Source organism: Neomonachus schauinslandi, chromosome 13 (genome assembly GCF_002201575.2).
Source record: "Neomonachus schauinslandi chromosome 13, ASM220157v2, whole genome shotgun sequence".
NCBI classification, from domain to species: Eukaryota; Metazoa; Chordata; class Mammalia; order Carnivora; family Phocidae; genus Neomonachus; species Neomonachus schauinslandi.
Genome location: NC_058415.1, coordinates 24,587,085 through 24,607,144, shown reverse-complemented (window position 1 = coordinate 24,607,144; position 20,060 = coordinate 24,587,085). Strand labels below are relative to the sequence as shown.

General features: G+C 45.5%; 1 protein-coding gene and 1 pseudogene across 1 annotated transcript; one reads left to right on the top strand and one right to left on the bottom strand.

Annotated features, from left to right (window-relative positions):
- Positions 1 to 1,375: 1,375 nt before the first annotated feature.
- On the bottom strand, positions 1,376 to 16,243 carry IDNK (IDNK gluconokinase). The gene is made up of 5 exons (XM_021677923.2): positions 16,137 to 16,243; positions 8,954 to 8,984; positions 8,490 to 8,576; positions 3,802 to 3,845; positions 1,376 to 1,947 (listed from the first exon to the last, which is right to left on the bottom strand). The coding sequence occupies exons 1-5, from the start codon at positions 16,184 to 16,186 to the stop codon at positions 1,602 to 1,604; spliced, it is 558 nt and encodes a 185-aa protein (XP_021533598.1). The 5' UTR covers positions 16,187 to 16,243; the 3' UTR covers positions 1,376 to 1,601.
- LOC110569955 lies at positions 10,646 to 11,400 on the top strand (annotated as a pseudogene).
- Positions 16,244 to 20,060: the final 3,817 nt, after the last annotated feature.

Sequence of the window (20,060 nt, the reverse complement as noted above, 5' to 3'; positions counted from 1 at the left end):
GGCCTTCGCTGGTCCCCACCAGCTGCCCCAGGCCTTCGCCTGTCCTTCCACCCTGATGGAAGCCCCCCGAGAGCCAGAGCTTTGTGTTGCATGACAGGTCCGCAGACCCTTCAGAGTGCCCATCACGGTATCCAGTCCAGACTCACTGAGGACAGTGGACTGACTGAGTCCTTTGTATCTGGGGGTGACTCTCAGCCAGCCTGAGTCTGTGGACTGGCCAACCTGAGGGCTTGGACCCCCAAGTACTGAGGGCTGATGCAGACTGAAGCCAGGCAGGAGATGCCTCTCAAATCGCCTGGCAGAGAGGAAGATCTGAGGCTTCATGGTTTCTTAAGCAAGGTCTGTCTACCCAGAAGGGCCCTTTCACTCCCCTGGCACCCCTGGCACATATTCTCTCTGTAGTTCCCAAGACAGGCTGCATGCCCTTGTGGGAAAAAATAGGTAACTGGTTCCAAAGCTCACTTTCTGGGCAGGGCTAATCAGTGGCCCTGCAGAGTAGCTGCATTCTGGGGCTAGGACAGAGGTTAGGTTAGGATAGGGGGATAAGGACGCTTCTTTCTGGAGCCTCTGGGGGAGGGGCTGAAACGCAGCCTGTGCTGGCCCAGAACGTACCAATGCCTCCAGCCTCCCGCACAGCCTCACCCAGCCCGGCTGCCCCTGGCCCATTGCTGCCCCGGGGGAGGGGGGGGAAGGTTCATTTCACGTCAGGCCATGGCGGCTCTGGTGCTCCTTCCTTGTCTAGAGTCCCTTGCTGATGACTTTAGCAGCAGGAGGGCAGGTGGCTGCCACCAGCCTGGTCTCACAGGGGTCTCCGCGAAATGAGTGGGGACAGTTGGGTGAGTCCCATGCTTCATCCACTAAAGTTCCACCTCTGCAATTTTTTATATCCATGAACTATATGTGCTTTTTATTTATTTATCTTGAGATGATCCAAGGAAAGAGGATTAGGAAGCGTGTGGTGTGACGGGACTTATTGGTGAGCGGTCGATTTTGTACACGTTTCTTTCTTTTTTTTTTTTAAAGATTTTATTTTATTATTTATTTGAGAGAGAGAGAATGAGAGAAAGAGCACACGAGAGGGGGGAGGGTCAGAGGGAGAAGCAGACCCCCTGCTGAGCAAGGAGCCCGACATGGGACTCGATCCCGGGACTCCAGGATCATGACCTGAGCCGAAGGCAGTCGCTTAACCAACTGAGCCACCCAGGCGCCTTTGTACACGTTTCTGCTCCTGGGACCAGTTTCCAGGGGATGCCAAGGATAGCCAAGTTTCATTTATTTGTTCAAATACAGACACAATCAGGGATGTTTTGAATAAGGTTGTGATTTACAGTATCGATTATAGGATTCCCTCTGATATCTGATTAGGTCACAGGAATTTGGATTTCTGGTGAAGCTTTACTTTCAAAGTTCCCTCCTGTCTCCTCCCCAGGTGCCAGAGCACAGATTCCTAAAAATACACCCAGACAAGTATAGCTCAGTACAGTAGGGTTTGTTCACCCCAAGAATTTAGAATACGGTATTGGCAAAGACACTAGAACATAGTTTGGGATGGGCTAGAGATGTCTGCTTGATTGTTCTGGACCCCCGATCTGAAACCATTCTCATTTCAGAGTTTCCGTGATTGTAGCAATTATCTCTGAAAGATTTTTGTCTACACTGATTTGGATGAAATTTTCTGGAGCCGATGGGGGCTCCAAAATATCGAACTGGGACTGCAATAACTCAGGGGGCATAAAATGTCCTTTTCTTTCAAGTAAACGTCTAGAGATGACCTCAAACGACCCACTCAGATGGACCACAAGGAGCTTCACCTCAGCTGGCTGTTTGTCCTTCCCCGTCTCATCACACTTCAGGGGTGCACAATCTTTTCCTCGTATTAAGATGTCTCTGTACACTTTCTTCAGAGCCGAACAGGCTAGAACCACATGCTGTCCAGAGGCTACATCTCTGTTAAAAAAGGGGGGGAGTGGGACTAAAGAATGAGGACCTTTGAAATAACTGGTGTCGATTCTAGGTTGAAGACTCTGGTCCTACTTCTCTGCCGGTGGAAGGCATTACAAAATGGTGGTCCTGGCTTTAAGGTAAAGATGTTCCTTCCACTAGTGAACCGAGCTGTCTTGGGCAAGGTATTTACCTCCCTGAGCATCAGTTCATCATTGGTTAAATGGGGCTACTTAGAGCACCTGTCCATAGAGTTGTGAGGAACCGTTTATCAGGGTGCCCAGTGCACAGGAAGTGCTTGGAAGGGTCAGCTCTGCTCCCCAGCCACCGAGTGTGGACCCGGATGGCTGCTGGTGGGTGCCTCTGCCACGCACACCTCCGCTCAGGTGTTCCACAGGCGTTCCGTGATTTACATCTCACAGCTGGCTTCTCCCCGTTCCCGCTCTACAATATGCTGGGAGTCTGGTGAAGTTACCAGTGCAGAGCTGGAGCAAGCAGGAGAAAAGGGGAGTATCAGACTCTCTGTGGTCAAGGTGAGCAAGGTAAGAGAAGTGTCCAGGGATGTGCTAAGAAAAAACCTGAACCAGAAGTAAAGGCAGAGTGACAAGGCACCACGAAGGGGAGCCAGCGTGCTCGAGACTGCCCATGTGAGTGAGCCCCCACTGTGCCCCCGTCCGTGGTCAGGAGAGGTCGCCGTCTTCTGGCTGGGAAGGGACTCGAGTAAAGAGGTGAAGAGTGAAGGGTAAACCCTGGCTTGGGTACTTGGTAGAATGTTTTCTTCAGAACTGAGAATTCTGAAGGCGCCTGCCTTTGATCTATGGCCAATGTACACTTGAGATCCAGTGGATGGAGTGTATCATCAGCAACGAACTTAGGTACCTGGGCCTTCTGCTCTTCCCAGAGGTCATGGGTGAGAGCTTGTTTATTCTGGGTCTGAATGTCTGATTGCTGCTCTCCTGATCATCTTCATTTCTGCTTCCGTCACAGGTCAGTGTATTTGATCCCTGAAGAGTCTGCTTAGGTTAGAGACCCAGATGGGTAGGAGTTCTGAAACCCTGAAGCCCTAAACCCCTGAACTCGAAGCCTATGCAGAGACAGGGTGGCCGGCTAGGTCAGTGCGGTGTGGAAAAGGAAACTGAACTTTTAATCTTAAGTATATTCTAATTGCATATGGTTTTAGATTTATAAAATACGAGATGTCATCTTCATTTTAGAAAGCAAGATTTATAAGCCATTCCCTGCCTTTTCTTTATCCTCCTTCACATCCCAACCAGGATTCCCAGGGGTCAGGTCACCAGATGGGTGGAGGGGACCTAATTTGCTCAGAGGCATGATACAGGGCAGACAAATTGGGACTCCCAATTCTGGTGACCTGTTCACTTACAAATGACCCCACGTATTCCCTGGTTGCCCCAGTTTGAAGTGGGGGGTGGGAAGAGGTGGAGACAAAGATGTGACTAGAACAGTCAGTGGTGGCTTCGGTTACCACCTTCCCAGCACTTTCGACGTTTTAGAGACCGTTCTGAGTGCCCCCCATGCCCCATCTCACTAATTCTCACAGTGATCTGTGAGTAGGAACTATATCCCTATTTTCAAATGAAGAAACAGGCTTATGGAAGCCAACTGGCTGACCAGGATTCCCAGATGATAATTGCGGAGCTGTCTAGAAGGTTCATTTCCAGAACCCAGCTAAATTACACGTGGGTTCTGGCTGATGTAAATCACTGTTGATTATTTGACAGAAGTGCCCTCCATTTCTGGGATCCTTTATCATCAGCCAGGTGTGATTTCAAGAATGTATTTTTTGCCTCTACTTTCTGAAGTTTTCTTTACTCACTGGCTTATGCCAAGGTCTCTTACCTTAGTAAAATGTCATGTAAGTTGCAGAGCCATGGAATCCTGTCCTGAAATTAAAGCAGACACAAAGTTACTTTCCCAGGTCTTGTTTATTTATACAGAAACACAGTTAATCATGTTCATCAGTGTTAAAGTCCAGAGAAATCTTAGTGGTTTTGAAAAGTAGGCCATGACAAGGCTGCAGGGTCAAGTCTCTGGGCAATTAAGCAGTGACATTATGAAGCGCCCTTTGAAGAAGAGACCAGGGAGCTATGGTGTGCTTGACCTCCTGTGCTGTAGCCTCTCCTCTCCCCCACACCTGCAAGCCAGGGAGAGGACCCTCACCAAGACCCTGACCATGCTAGCATCCTGATCTTGTACTTCCAGCCTTCAGGACTGTGAGAACTGAATGTCTCTTGGTTAAGCCCCCAGTCTGTGGTATTTTGTTACAGCGGTCCAAGCTGACCAAAACTCCTCTGAAAAACCATCTGGGCCTGGGGCCTTTTTTGAGGGGAGATCTTGGATTACAGATTCAATTTTTTTTTAATGAGCATTGTTATGTTCAGGTTTTCTATTCTTGATTCAGTTTTGGTATCTGAGATAGCAGGAAGAGACCACACATAAAGTTAGATCTCTGGACCCTCCTGATTCTTAAGCCAGCTGCAGCATCAGCAAGGTCTTAGTTCCATGTGGGGGAAAAGCAGAATAGGCTCTGCCACCATATCTCTGCCATCCAAGCCCATTTTCCCACAGTAATTTATATTTTTCTAAGAAATTGTCCAATTTAAGTCTTTAAATATACAAACATCAGTTTGTTCACAGCCCTCTTTTCATTCCTACTCTTCATTGTGCCTTTTTCCCACTCTTGATCAGTCTTGTTAGAGATTTGTCTATTTTTTTTTTTCTTCAAACAGCATTGCTCATCACCTACATAGTTTCTTTGGCTTATATTCCATTAATTTCAGCATTCATTTCTGTTTTTTTCCTACATTCTTCCCTTTTGTTTATTGTTTTTTCCTACTTGAACACTTAGCTCATTACTCTCCATTCTTGTTATTTTTCTGGAAATGCTTCCAGAGCCCATAGATTTCCTTCTAAGTAATGTTTCAAAGGCATCCCATAACTTTTGGTTGACAGCACTTTTGTTGTACAAAAGTGGAGGGAAGGGCATAATCCAAGACTGGGAGTATTAAAGATGGTATACAGACACTCTTCAGTAAACGGGTGAAGCAGATGCTTCTTAGCCCTGGTGAGCAGGAGGTGTGGGAGTTGGCGGTGAGGAAGATCAGGAGAAATCGTCTTGACTGGTGGTCAGGAACTTGAGTGACTGATAAGAAGGCTGGGCTTTACTGTAAGGGTGTTAAATAGGAGGACTTGGAGGCATGAGCTCCAAATTCTGTGTTCACATTTGTGATGAAAGGGAGTGATTTGAGATCCCCTCTTCACAAAAGCAGAAATTGGAAAGAAAAGAAGATATTAGAGCAAATTCACTCAACTCTGTGAGTAGTTACTACAGATGATAGGATAAATTATGAAAGTCAAACACACAGAGTCTTAGGGGGAAGAGAAGAGGAAACAGCATAATCCAAATGAGCATCTCTGCTTGCTGGGTCTGACATTCAAGGTCATCTCATTTCTGATGGTGTCCCCTGCCCCCAGCCCAGTGCTTGGAGGTAGTGGGCACAACATCTGCTAGAATGTTCTAGCAGGAGTTCAATCAGAACATCAAGAGGACAGGGAAAGATTCCTGGGCCTGTGGTTTTGGTGATGTGATGGAAACATCTAGAGACATGAAGTGTCTCCTGGAAGGGGATGGTGGTTAAAGGGAGAAGGGGAGTTGGAGCTCAGAGGAACAACTCAGGAAACTGAGTCGTCCCAGCGCTACTGGGGGAGGCAGCGGATGGAGCGGAAGGAAGGAGCGGGTGGGGAAGAGCAGAGGCCAGGGACCGGTGTTTACCTGGTACAAAAATGAACTTGAGACCGCAGAGGAAATAACACACGTGAAAAGAATATATACCTCAAAAAAGATAGAAAAAAAACTCCAAAATTCGTAGGTATTTTTTGAAAGATAAAACCAAGAGTGATGTATTCTATAAAAACATTTTCAAGTACTTTCCAAATTTTCCATAAAGGGCAAGTGTTACATTTATAATCAGGAAAATTTTTCTCAAAAACCCCCTCATTTAACAGACTTTGAAATCTGCTTCAGTGTCACTGCGGGCTGCTGGACAGCATGGACCTGGCTCGAGGCGGGGGACACTGCCTGGCAGCTTGCAGATCCTTTATCAGCAACAGCATCATCACACTAGTAACATCCTGTCACAGCCTGGGGGGTTTATCTGTCTAGGCCAGCGCTGTCCACTAGAGCTTTCTGTCGTGAGGGAAGTGTTCCCTGCGTCATCTGGGTGGTAGCCCCGGGCCACATGCGGCTAAACACTTGGGCAGTGTAACCCCGAGAACTGGAGTTCACAGTTTATTTTGTATTCATATACATTTAAATAGCCTGAAGGAGCCCTTGGAATATTCAACACAGGTTGCCTCTCTTCAAACCTCAGCCCTCTGAGCACAGAACCCTCCCCAAGCCTTCCCCAGAGGAGAGGGTACCTCTGCTCAGGCTTTCCCCTGCGTCCTCCTCACAGGATCACGGGGGCGGGACTGGTTGCTAGGGTGACCAGGAGCCGCTCTCCACCCCTCCACCCCCCCACTGCCAGCCCAGCTGTGACCCACACCTTCACTCCTAGCTGAGCTCTCCTCAAGAATGTCAACCATCTGCCATTCTAGCTCTTTCTCTCCCTGGAAGAGAGAAAGTCTAAAGTCTGGCTAACTTGTAGTTTCTCCTAAATATATTTAATGACTCATTATGTTTCTTCCAGTAACCAATAACCTTTTCTTCCGTACAACAAATTCCTCTTCTGAACTCTACTCCTCCCCGCATCCAGACTGTCCACTTGGCAAGCCTCGCTTGTGAACAGGAGGAAGGATGTTTAAATACCATTTTAAAAATCCATCCATTTGGGTTGCTGTATTTAGTTCTTTAACTTAACTTTTATTTGCACCCACCAAGGAGAAAAATAACCCTGGCACAGTCACATTTTACACACTCGGTAGAAATGGTTTATGTTACGCATACGTGTTCATATAGATATATTAGCGACAATAATAAGTGATATTTACTGAATGCTTTGGATACTTCACTGTGCATATTTTTAGGAGTATCTCATTTAATCCTCCCAAGAACCCAATGAAATGGGTCCTGTTACCACCCCTACTTCACAGGAGGAAAATGAGGCACAGAGAGACTAAGCCATTTGCCAAAGGCCACACAAGCTTAGTGGTGGAGCCAGGTTATCTGCACTATGTCTTTATCTCTAGTATAATGTCATTATTATGCTCCAATTATTATTCTGTATCTCTTTTATGGTTCCCTCCTCCTATCTTCTAAAGTCAAATGTCGCAAACTTAATTTTGATGGTTCAAAGTCTGAATCTTGGCCACGTCAAGCCATACTCCTGAACCAGAAGTGTACACTCAGAGTCCCTAGAATTAGACCTAGTGATGGTGAGGGACTCCAGCCCCTTGGGGCAGGACAACGGGAAGAGAGTGAGCTAGTGGCAGCACGGCTGGGGCCAAGGTCTCTGAAAGTGGAAACCACAGCGTTGGTCTTCGGCCAGTTCCGCTCTGTTCCTGCCCTTTGGACACCCCAGCCTGTGAGCCTGGCTGGGGCCCCAGCCCTCACATCTCTCCTGCGCTACAGTGAGTTACACCAGCGAGTCCAGTTTGCACCTCTGCTTTGGGAGTGACCCTTAGGAAATGGCCTCATGACAGTGCATAAAGGAATGAGGTGCTATTCATTCCTTCCCTTACAACTGAGTCACAGGTATCTTCCGACATTTACTGTGTGGCCAGCCCTGTGGGGTATATAATGGTCAACAGAAAGGCCACAGTCCTAGCCCTTTCAGAAGTAAAATCTAGTTGCAGAGATAAATAGTGCCAACTTGCAACCGGGCCCCGGGCCATGTGGGCCATGGTGCTATGAGAGTTTATTACAGGAGGTTTTACTTTAGTAGATCCAGGAGGGCTTCCCTGAAGAAGTGGCATAGGAGCTGAGCTGTGAACAGGAGCAGGGTTAACGAAGAGGGGACAGAAGTGCATTTCAGACAGTGGGAACAGCAGGTGCAAAGGCCCTGTGGGGCGGAGCAAGGCAGCAGGAGTGACTGACAGGGGCCAGGGGGGCTCTGGTGGAGAGAGGGAGGGCGGGCACAGCACCCGAAGAGACTGGAGCGGGGCATGTTGAGGCGTTTAGCTGTTTGGTCTTGACCCTGAGATGGATGGGAAGCTTCCAGAGGGCTCGATTTGAATTTGTAACAACCCCTATGGCTTCGGGGTGGTTGTGAGTCTGGTGCCAGTGGCAGCTCAAAGGCCTGGGGAGGAGGATGAAGGCAGAACCTGGGGAATTAACATCCTGCAGATTAAAAGCCTGCGACAAAGTGTCCTGGCAGACCCTGCCCAAGCAGGGGTGGGGTGGGATCCCGCCTAGCTCTGCGTTTGGAGAGAAGTTCAGGGCCAGAGCTGACCACGTGCAGGACCCCGGGCGCCTGGCTTTGGAGATACTGTCTCTCCTGGCCCCAACTCTCCTCCACCACGTGCTGCAAGAGCTCTGCCTGCGGCTCCTGGCTGGAGCGTCTGTGTTGGAAACAGACGGCAAATGTTACCTGGTCCTTCAGCGGGATCCCTTTTCCCATCTTCATTCGGTTTTCCTCTGGGTGATAGTCGTCCGCATCGTAGAATTTCCATCCCAGCTTTAAGAACAAAGTAAAGGGTGTGACAACCACCATTATGGATACTACTGGGCAGGTGGGGAAATGGGCAGCCTGAGGACCACCCCCGCCCCTCTTCCCCTCCCCCCGTGGCCCCCCTTCCCCCACTCCCCCCCCCGAAGAAGCAGGGAGGCTGTGATGCCACGTCACTATCCCTGCTCACTGGGTTGCTACTCCTTTCATTCATCACTCTTGGTGATCACCAAGGAGAAAACCAAGATTGCTCCATTGGGCTTCACAAGCCATATCCGTGGTGAGTTTTACAAACCACGATGGGCCAGAAGAAGGGGCGCCCAAGGGGGAGAAGCAAAGAGACAGCACAATGGGCCTCGCCATTGGGAGACATCGGAACAGGTTACCTCGGATGCCAGCAGGGCGCCCACGGTCGATCTGTGGAGAGGACACAGAGGTTCAAGTGACTGCCCTTCCCAACCCATGCATGCCTCCTACCATGCGGGGTGCCCTGGGAGACAGCCACCCCGCCATGTTGAAACCCAGTAATTTCATGATATTGAAGCAGTGACGGTAATGCTCTCGGCCCTGGAGTCCAGAGCATGATGTTAGCGTTCTCCAGGAATTTAAAGTTACTGAGTTACCACTAATTTTCTTCTCCAGAAAGCACTATATAAGACCTCATTAAACTCCTGAAGTTCGTTCTGAAGTTTTTTGTTCCCTGTTCTAGAGATAATTATATTTTGCAAAAAAAAAAAAAAATGCTGAATAGAGATGAGCTTTTACGGAGGGTACTGGAAGGAGGGGTCCGACGGTGTTTAACCTCCCAGCACAAGGTTCAAAGGAGCTCATAAAAGCATTGACACCTTGTTTGGGGTTTAACAGAGACACACTCTTAAAGAATAAAATAAGATTCGGAATGAGAAGTCAGCCTGGGAGGGAAATGCCCTCTGTGCGGTGCGTGTGGTAAGGACCTGCTGCTCCCCTAGCAGGCAGCACTCTTGGGGAGAAGGGCTTGGGTCTCAGCACCTAACAGCTGGCCACGTGCTTCGTGCAAGTCACCTTTCTCTCTACACCTGTTTCCTCACCTGCAAAACTGGGGAACTGAGCAACATGTATCCACTCACTACTTATTTCACTCGGCCAATACTGAGCACCTGCTAGTCCCCAGGATATGAAAAATATGAAAATAAAACCCTGCTTACATTCTAGCTGGATTCAAGGGTCCTGTCTCTCTTTTGTGAAGAAGGTCTCAGGGAGCTAGCTGTTAAAGACACATGTGTACCCAACTGAGACCTCCCTGATGTAACCAAAGGATTGCAAAGGACTGTAACTTCTTCCATTAGGTTCACTGTGCTGAAGCTTGCAAAGGGAGACATACTGCAGCCTACTGGTGATGAACTCCACGGCTGGGGAAGCCAGAGCTGTGCATGACAGAAAGTACACTGAAGACTAAGATGAGCCAGGGATGGACACATCAGGCACCACTCACAATTTAAAAGAGCTATAGAATACTCATGAAAGAAATTGAGGAAGACACAAAAAAATGGAAAAACGTTCCATGCGCATGGATTGGAAGAACAAATATTGTGAAGATGTCAATGCTACCTAGAGCAATCTACACATTTAATGCAATCCCTATCAAAATACCATCAACTTTTTTCAAAGAAATGGAAAAAATAATCCTAAAATTTGTATGGAACCAGAAAAGACCCCGAATAGCCAGAGGAATGTTGAGAAAGAAAAGCAAAGCCGGTGGCATCACAATTCCAGACTTAAGCTCTATTACAAAGCTGTAATCATCAAGACAGTATGGTACTGGCACAAAAACAGACACATAGATCAATGGAACAGAATAGAGAGCCCAGAAATGGACCCTCAACTCTATGGTCAACTCATCTTTGACAAAGCAGGAAAGAATGTCCAATGGAACAAAGACAGTCTCTTCAACAAATGGTGTTGGGAAAATTGGACAGCCACATGCAGAAGAATGAAACTGGACCATTTCCTTACACCACACACAAAAATAGACTCCAAATGGTTGAAAGACCTCAATGTGAGACAGGAGTCCATCAAAATCCTAGAGAGACGCAGGGACCATGTTCCGATGCAAGCTGACGGCCTCGACTACCACAACCCGGCTGGCTTCAACTGCAAAGGTGAAACAGAATTTAGAAACTTTATTGTTTGGCTTGAAGACCAGAAAATCAGACACTACAAGATTGAAGACAGAGGTAATTTAAGAAACATCCACAGCAGTGACTGGCCCAAGTTCTTTGAAAAGTATCTCAAAGATGTTAACTGTCCTTTCAAGATTCAAGATCGACAAGAAGCAATTGACTGGCTTCTTGGTTTAGCTGTTAGACTTGAATATGGAGATAATGCTGAAAAATACAAGGACTTGGTACCTGGTAATACAAAAAATGCTGACAATGCAGCTAAAAATGCAGAGCCATTGATCAACTTGGATGTAAATAATCCTGATTTTAAGGCTGGTGTAATGGCTTTGGGTAACCTTCTTCAAATTCAGCGTCATGATGATTACCTGGTAATGCTTAAGGCAATTCGCATTTTGGTCCAGGAGCGCCTGACCTAGGATGCAGTTGCTAAAGCAAATCAAACGAAAGAGGGCTTGCCTGTTGCTTTAGACAAACATATTCTTGGTTTTGACACAGGAGATGCAGTTCTTAATGTTAAGCTGCTCAAATTCTGCGATTGCTGCATATAGAAGAACTCAGAGAGCTACAGACAAAAATTAATGAAGCCATAGTAGCTGTTCAGGCAATTATTGCTGATCCAAAGACAGACCACAGACTGGGGAAAGTTGGAAGATGAACATTTTAGGATTTCAGCTTCTCACCTACTTAGTACAGTTGGGAACCATGTATGCTCTGGCATGTGTTTGGAAATCAAATGTCACAATTTCAAGGGAAGAATCCTAGAAAATTGACTATGTTCTCGAGATTTACCATCATTGCTTTTTCTTATTGTTCAGGAAAGTGGATTTTTTTTTGACTGTTATGTTTATGTATCTATAATGCCGACCCCCAGCTTTGTTACAGAGAAAATACAGATACTCAAATCATAGGAAAACTTAAAATATTTTATTGGAGTAATCTAGAAAACTTGAGAATTGTTACATCTTTGGTATTTATAAATGTAGTAACTTCTGTGGGTAACTATAGAGGGACTTACAGAATCAGAAGATACAAATTGAAACATTCTAGCACCTTTTAATCTAAATAGAAATGCAGTGATGCAGAGGTAAAAAACAACAACAACAACAAAACCCCCAAAAAAACAAAACTTAGAACTTTCGCTGGAAAACTATAAATAAGTTGTTTTCCCCCCCACCAGTTCTGCATAGCCTTCTCTAGGCCAAGGCTTATGATCTTTAGGATTGTGTCTTTATATGGATAACCTTGCTTTAATTTCTTGGCCAGAAAATTAGATTTAAAAAATTAGATTTAGGGTTGTCACATATTCTAATTGGTTCTTAGTTGAATGAACTTGACCTTTTAAATATGATAGAAATGTTTATTAAATTGCTTTAATAAAGCAGCAATTAAAATTGTTACTTTAAAAAAAAATCCTAGAGGAGAACACAGGCAGCAACCTCTTTGACCTCAGCCACAGCAACTTCTTCCTAGACACATCGCCAAAGGCAAGGGAAGCAAGGGCAAAAATGAACTATTGGGACTTCATCAAGATAAAACGCTTTTGCACAGCAAAAGAAACAGTCAACAAAACCAAAAGACAACCGACAGAATGGGAGAAGATATTTGCAAATGACATATCAGATAAAGGGCTAGTATCCAAAATCTATAAAGAACTTCTTAAACTCAACACCCAGAAAACAAGTAATTCAATCAAGAAATGGGCAGAAGACATGAACAGACATTTCTGCAAAGACGACATCCAAATGGCCAACAGACACATGAAAAAGTCCTCAACATCGCTTGGCATCAGGGAAATCCAAATCAAAACCTCAATGAGATACCACCTCACACCAGTCAGAATGGCTAAAATTAACAAGTCAGGAAACAACAGATGTTGGTGGGGATGTGGAGAAAGGGGAACCTTCCTACACTGTTGGTGGCAATGCAAGCTGGTGTAGCCACTCTGGAAAACAGTATGGAGGTGCCTCAAAAAGTTGAAAATAGAGCTACCATGCGACCCAGCAATTGCACTACTGGGTATTTACCCCAAAGATACAAATGTAGTGATCCAAAGGGGTATGTGCACTCCAATGTTTATAGCAGCAATGTCCACAATAGTCAAACTATGGAAAGAGCCAAGATGTCCATCAACAGATGAATGGATAAAGAAGATGTGGTGTGTGTATATATATATATATATATATATATATATACAATGGAATATTATGCAGCCATCAGAAAAAAAAATCTTGCCATTTGCAACGACGTGGATGGAACTAGAGGGTCTTATGCTAAGTGAAATAAATCAATCAGAGAAGGACAATTATCATATGATCTCACTGATATGAGGAATTTGAGAAACAAAACAAAGGATCATAGGGGAAGGGACGGAAAAATGAAACAAGACGAAACCAGAAAGGGAGAAAAACAATGAGACACTCTTAATCTCAGGAACCAAACTGAGGGTTGCTGGAGTGGAGGGGGGTGGGAGGGATGGGGTGGCTGGGTGATGGACATTGGGGAGGGTATGTGCTATGGTGAGTGCTGTGAATTGTATAAGACTGATGAATCACAGACCTGTACCCCTGAAACAAATACAGTATATGTTAATACAAATAATAATAATAATAATAATAAAAAGCACTGATAAAACAAAACAAAACAAAAGAGCTAACCAGATTTGGGTGTAGACTGGCAGGGAGGAGACTGAAGGAGAAGGAAAAGCCACTGTCTACTGCTTATCCAAACCTCCTGAACTAGAGAACAGCAGGACTTGACATGGACACAGACAGGAACCCCAGGCACAGTGCTCGGCTGAGAGGAGACTGGTTGGAGCAAGCATTACAAGCCAGTCTGGAGCCCAAAGGTCTCTAAGCAGGTTGGTCTAAATCAGGATCAAGGAGACTGAAAGACTGTAGGACAGTGGTGGTTGGCTGGGGCACAGATTAAATGCAAAAGATATTTAAAAGGCCAGAAGCTGAGGGTGTCTTCACAAAGGCTGTTAAAACATAAAGAAAACTAACACTGCCACCTATTCAAATAGCTCCCTTCATTCATTTGTTCATTCATCCATTGAGGCAGCAAATATTTTCTGAGCATCTACTACATGCCAGGCATTGTTCTAGACAGGGCAGTACACAAAAAGATCCCATGCATTCAGGTAGGAGAGGGGGAGGCAATAAACATGGTAAATAAGTAAATGCTTGACATTGTTGTTCTAACAGTGGTTTAACTACATTCTTTCCGGTTTGAGACTGTTGTTTTCTTGAGACATTTTTTCCTCTCAAATGTTATGGAGTATAATTTAAAATCCAGCAAGGCCCTAACAAGGGCTCACAAAAGTCACCAAAGAACTCAACGTTGCTACATCTGTTGATCGATATAATCATTCTCATTTTATTACTCAGTCTGTCAGCGACGGTCAGAGGGCCCAGGGCTCAGTCCTTGGCCAGCTTCTTGATCTTTACTTGCCCCCTCAGTGATCTCAACGTCTTATGTCTTTAAATACATCTGCGCACCAAGGATTCCCACATTTATATCTAAAGTTCCTCTCCTGAACTCTGGACTTGGATATCCAATCAACCACTTGACCAACCCACTCAGATGACTGATAGGCAATTCACCACATCCCACATTGAGCTTCTGCTATTTTTTTTCCCAAACCTGCCCTGCCTACTGCTTCCCCATCAGTCAGTAGTAACTCCCTTCTTTTAGTTACCAAATCAAAAGTCATCCTTGACACCTTTCTCCCTCTCTCATGCCCCACATCCAGTCCATCGAAACATCTTTCTGGTTCTGCCTTCAGAATATCTCCGGCATATGACCACTTCTCCTCGCCTTCATTGTTTCTCTGACCTCATCTCCCATTACTCAGCACAATGGCTTCCTTGGTAATCCACAATGAAACAAAGCCTCCGGGCCTTTGCACTTGCTATATTCCCTTTGTCTATACTGCCCTTTCCCTAGCTAGCCACCAGGCTTAGTCCCTCACTTCTTGTGGGTCTTGCTCAGATACCACTGCCTCAGAGGAGCCTTCCCTCACCATCCTGCCTGCTCTTCTTTGTTCTACTTACTCTCCTTTATTTTCCCCTTGGAGCACCTCCCACTGCCTACCACACTATGTACATGTATTTATTCACTTCCTGTTTGTTTCCCATACTAGAATATAAACTCTCTTGAGGGCAGGGATTTTATCTGTCCTATTCATTATATATCAGTGACACGGAGTCAGGATCAAGCTCTATAAATAATTACTGAATGCATGAATATAACCATATAAAGCATATGGTTCAGACCCCCCCCCCCATCTGATCCAAGGCACAGAGGGGTACATAAATTGTCCAAGCTCACACAAGCAGGCAGGAGCAGCAGAACCAAGACCCTGGGCTCCTGACATCCACTACATCACACCATAGAAGCAGTCTTACATTCAACTTCTTCAACTCATACAACAGCTAAGGATTTTCAGGCTCCATGTTTTATGTTACTTTTATTCCAAGACTCCCCAAATTATTTTAATTTCTCAAGAGATGAAGCTAAAAATGCTACAATAATTTTGAAAACCTAAACATTCCTACCTGGAGCAAGAAAGAGTCTTTAATATATACTTGACCACACAAGCAGTTCGTGGTTCAGAAAATTCTAGAAGGGTACTACAGGCCTTTGAAGTTACGATATTTCACTTGATTAAGATCTGTCTTTTGGGCCTGTGGCGGAATGCTGCAGTAGCTGCTTTTTCCGGTAAAGGGCACAGTTAGAGTTTGGTCTAATCAGAAAGCCAAAGTCTAGCTCCCAGCCCCCAGGTTGGTCAGACTGGGCTGGGCAGAGGCTTTGTGGCATCCGGTGTTCCTCCTTGCAAATCCTTAGGGGGTTTTGTGACTCCTTATTAACAGTGACTCCTTCCAGGTAAAGCTGATAAACGCTGATCGCAGCACAAAGAAAACAGACCAGCAGGTGAAACTGCCTTTCTAAAAACTCATCACGAAAGTCCGGCACCTCGCAGGAGGGAGCTGCCGCTCCGCCCTGCCTGACAAGGTCTGTGGGAGACTGGGACGAGGTTTGCCCCTGTGCTTTGGGCCTCGCACCCTGCCACCGCGTTCTGACAAGAGACTCCCAAACACTGGCCCTAGTGACCGCCGGAGCCACCGCGGGCGGCGCCCCAGCAGGCGCCTCTTCACAAAGGGCTTTCGCTAGAGCCTCTCGGGGCATCGATGGAGAACCCGGGTCTCGGCGCCCCGGGACGGGCAGGTTGGAGGGTGGGGAGACGGAGCAGGTGCCCCGGGCCTCAGCTTCCTCATCTGCAAAGGGAAGCTGGAGGTTCCCCAGAACCCTGCGTACCCCGCGGGCCCGGAACGGTGACGGCTCCGGCCTCCGCCGCGCGCGCCGCCTCCTCCAGTGCGCCCCCCGCGACCCCCCGCCCTCCCAGACCTACTTCCCCGAGCCGCTCACGCCCATCACCAGCAGCGCGCCCGGCACCGCCATGACCCGGAGTCCGGCTCCTTCCAGCCGCCTTCCGGGGCCCGACCGCCCCGCCTTCCAGGCCACGGACGCCCGAGCGGCGGGCGACCTGCGCTGCTCCGCCCCGCCCACCCCGCTCCGCGCCCCGCCCCGTTCCCTGCAGTAGCGGGGAAGTGCAGCTAGCCCCCAGCTCTTCTCCGCCTACCGTCCTCCTCCCCCAGACCCCTGCAGGGGAGCCTCGCCCTCGTCCTCTTCCACCAATGAAAGTAGCTCTTTTTTTTTTTTAATTGTAGAAAGAATAAGCAGAAAATAAATTCACACTTTCCCACACCATGCAGCAAAAAACATCCATTCCTTTTTAAAAGAATCACTTTATTTATTTGGTTTTCGTCATAATAAGTGTAAACATCCATTCTTAAAATTATCCCTCCTCCTGTATAGACAGGTGGGTATGAATACTTTATAAAATTGGGATCATGCTGTAGACAGCCTATCGTAACCTGGCCTCCTACAAGAGTAGGAGGCGGACATCTTTTGGTGTCGTATATGGATTGGACCATAGTGGCACATGTTGTGTCTGTATGGCCCTGATATTTAATCTGGCTCCTGTTCTCCGGTAAATTTCTTAAGGGGAACGACTATCCCTGTGAAGGGCCCATTTGCTCTAGAACAGTGTGCTAATTATGTGTCACTTAAAATATTTGATTAAAAGCACTTCCAACGACATTCTGTCCAACTTCCCTTGTTACCCAAGTTCATACTAATTACTGTGTCCTCGAAAACAATAAAGCTGACATAAAGCACTTATCTAATGAGTATTTCAATTAGCCCTGTACTAACTTTGTTTTATTCCTACTTAGCCGGAGTGAGTGTTCCTGGATACGCATTTACAGATGAAGAAGTTGAGACCTGGAGAGGAGGTGACCTGCCTAAGGTCTTACAATTCAGTTATGGCTGATGAACATATCTTGAACATCTACCATCCCCAGGACTCCAAATATGAATATTACCCTCCAGATGCTGCCAGGTAGGTGGGGAATAGATGCAAGCAAATGCTGTAACTTGTGCTCTGCTTTTTGGCTTGGGCAAAAATAAATAAATAAATAAGTTCACATTTCTTTCAAAGTTCAAAACAGAATGAGTAGCAGAAAGTATGGTTTTTCTCCCCAGATTTCCCTCTCAAGATATGTTCAAGAACCTCAAATTTGCTTTACTAGTCAGGGTGGTAGCAGGAAGCAGCACACTCAAGTTAGGTTGTTTGAAAAGGGTTTAACAAAGGGACTGTTTACAGAGATGCAGGTAGGGTCAGTTAAAGCATCAAGAGGCAGTATCGTTTCCAGTAACTGACAGGAAAAATAGCCTTAGGAAGAGAAAGACAGATGCCCCTTGTTGGCCCAAAGGAGGAAACCAGGAGAATAAATGACCTCCCCTTCTCTTGCCTTCTGATCTTCTGCTAGTGACAAAACCCCACTGTCCAAACCTAACTGGAAGGCAGAGTTAGGGAGTCTGTTGAGTTGGCTCATTCATACCCATCTCCCAGGCACAGAGCAGGGAAGAGAAAGGTGGAGAGTTATCTGCTGGGGCAAAGGAAAGATACCCAGCATTTCTGCTCTCAGGTCAGTGAAATAATCCTGTGCTTGCTTCCAGGGCAGAACTCAGAGGTGCCCTTGAGAGCTGAATTGCACCTTTTTGTTGGGCAGATATTCCCATAAAAGATGCCTTACAAATCCGACATATCTCATTAAGAGGTGACATCTGTACCTCTTCCGGTCCAGAAGAGTCCTTGATACTGATTCAATTTTGGGAATTCAAATAGATGCATGGCAGGGGCGCCTGGGTGGCTCAGCCGGTTAAGCCTCTGCCTTTGGCTCAGGTCCCAGGGTCCTGGGATCAAGACCCTTGTCAGGCTCCCTGCTCAGTGGGGAGCCTGCTTCTTCTTCTCCCTCTGCCCCTTACCGCCCCCCTCCATGTTCTCTCTCTCTCTCCCTCAAATAAATAAATAAAATATTTAAAAACAAACAGATGCCCGGGAGAACTTCACAGACCAAATCCAGGATCATGGCTAATCCCCCAAGGAGCCTGTTACATGCTCTCCTGGAGATAATGCCGTGTACTTGCTTCACATCTTATTAACTAAAACGGGTCACTTGACAGGTCCAGAACAAGGTTTACACAAAGGCAAAATGATTTCTGTTATCTCAGTAGATGCAGTAAAAAGTATCAGACAAAATTCAACATCTCTTCACAATCAAAATACTCCACGAACTAGGAATACAAAATTCTCAACCTGACAAAGGGCATTTCTGGAGCCCCACGGCCAACATCCTACTGAATGTTTCCCCGAGGATGAGGAACAGGCAAGGATGTCTGCTTTCACTACTGCCATTCAACATTCTACTAGAGGTTCTAGCCATCGTAGTAGGACAAGAAAAACAAAGGCATTCAGATTGGAAAGGAATTAGTAAAACTATAATTCCAGATGACATGATTTTGTAATATAGAAAATCTAAAGAATGCATGATGAATCTATTAAAGTTAATAAATGAGTTCAGCAAGGTCAAAGGCTATAAGATCAACATACAAAAATCAATTGTATTTCTATACCCTAGCAATAAACAATCTGAAAATGAAATTAAAATTTATAATAGCATCAAAAAGAGCAAAATAATGAGGGGAAATTTTAATAAAATAAGTAAAGAACTTGTACTCTGAAAACTATAAAACATTATTTAAAAAATTAAAGACCAAAATAAATAGAAAGTCATCTCCTTTTCATGGTTTGGAAGACATAATATTTTTGAGATGGAAATACCCCCCACATTGATTTACAGATTCAGTGCAATCTCCATCAAAATCTCAGCTGGCTTCTTTATAGAAAATGACAAACTGATCCTAAAATTCTTATGGAAATTCAAAGGATATAGAAACAATCTTTTTTTTTTTTTTTTTTTAGAAACAATCTTGAAAAAGAACAGAGTTGGAGGATTCACATTTTTCAATTACAAAACATGCCATACCTGTATATTCATAAAGAACAATGTACTGGCATAAGGATACACATATAGACCAATGGACTAGATCTGACGGTCTAGGAATAAATCCAGGCATTCAAGGGAAATTGATTTTCAACAAGGTTGCCAAGAAAATGCAAAGTGGACAGAATGGTCTTTTCAACCAATGATGCTGGGACAACTGGATATCCGCATGAATAAGAATGAAGTTGAACCCCTACCTAAATCACAGACAAAATTTACTCAAAATAGGTCAAAGACTTAAATGTAAGAGCTAAAACTCCAAAGCTGTTAGAAGGAAACATAAGCATAAATCTTTGTGAACTTGGAATAGGCAATGATTTCTTAGACCTGACACCAAAACCACAAGACATAAAAGAAAAAAAAATTGGTAAGTTAGACTTCATCACAATTAAAAACTTTATGCTGCAAAAGGCACCATTAGGGAAGTGAAAAGACAACCCACAGAATGATGAAAAATTTTTGCAAGTCACCTATCTGATAAGGGACTTGTATTTAGAATATATAAAGGAAACTTACAACTCAAAAATAACAAGACAAATAACCCAATTAAAAAGTGGACAGGGGCACCTGTGTGGCTCAGTCAGTTAAGCATCTGCCTTTGGCTCGGATCATGATCTCAGGGTCCTAGGATCGAGCTCTGTGTTGGGCTCCCCACTCAGCGGGGAGCCTGCTTCTCCCTCTGCCACTCCCCCTGCTTGTGCTCTCTCTCAAATAAATAAATAAAATCTTAAAAAAAAAGAAAGGTGGGCAAAGGCTCTTAATAGATCTTTCTCTGAAGAAGATATACGAATGGAAAATAAATGCATGAAAATATGCTCAACATCATTAGCCATGAAGGAAATGCAAATTAAAATGACTATAGA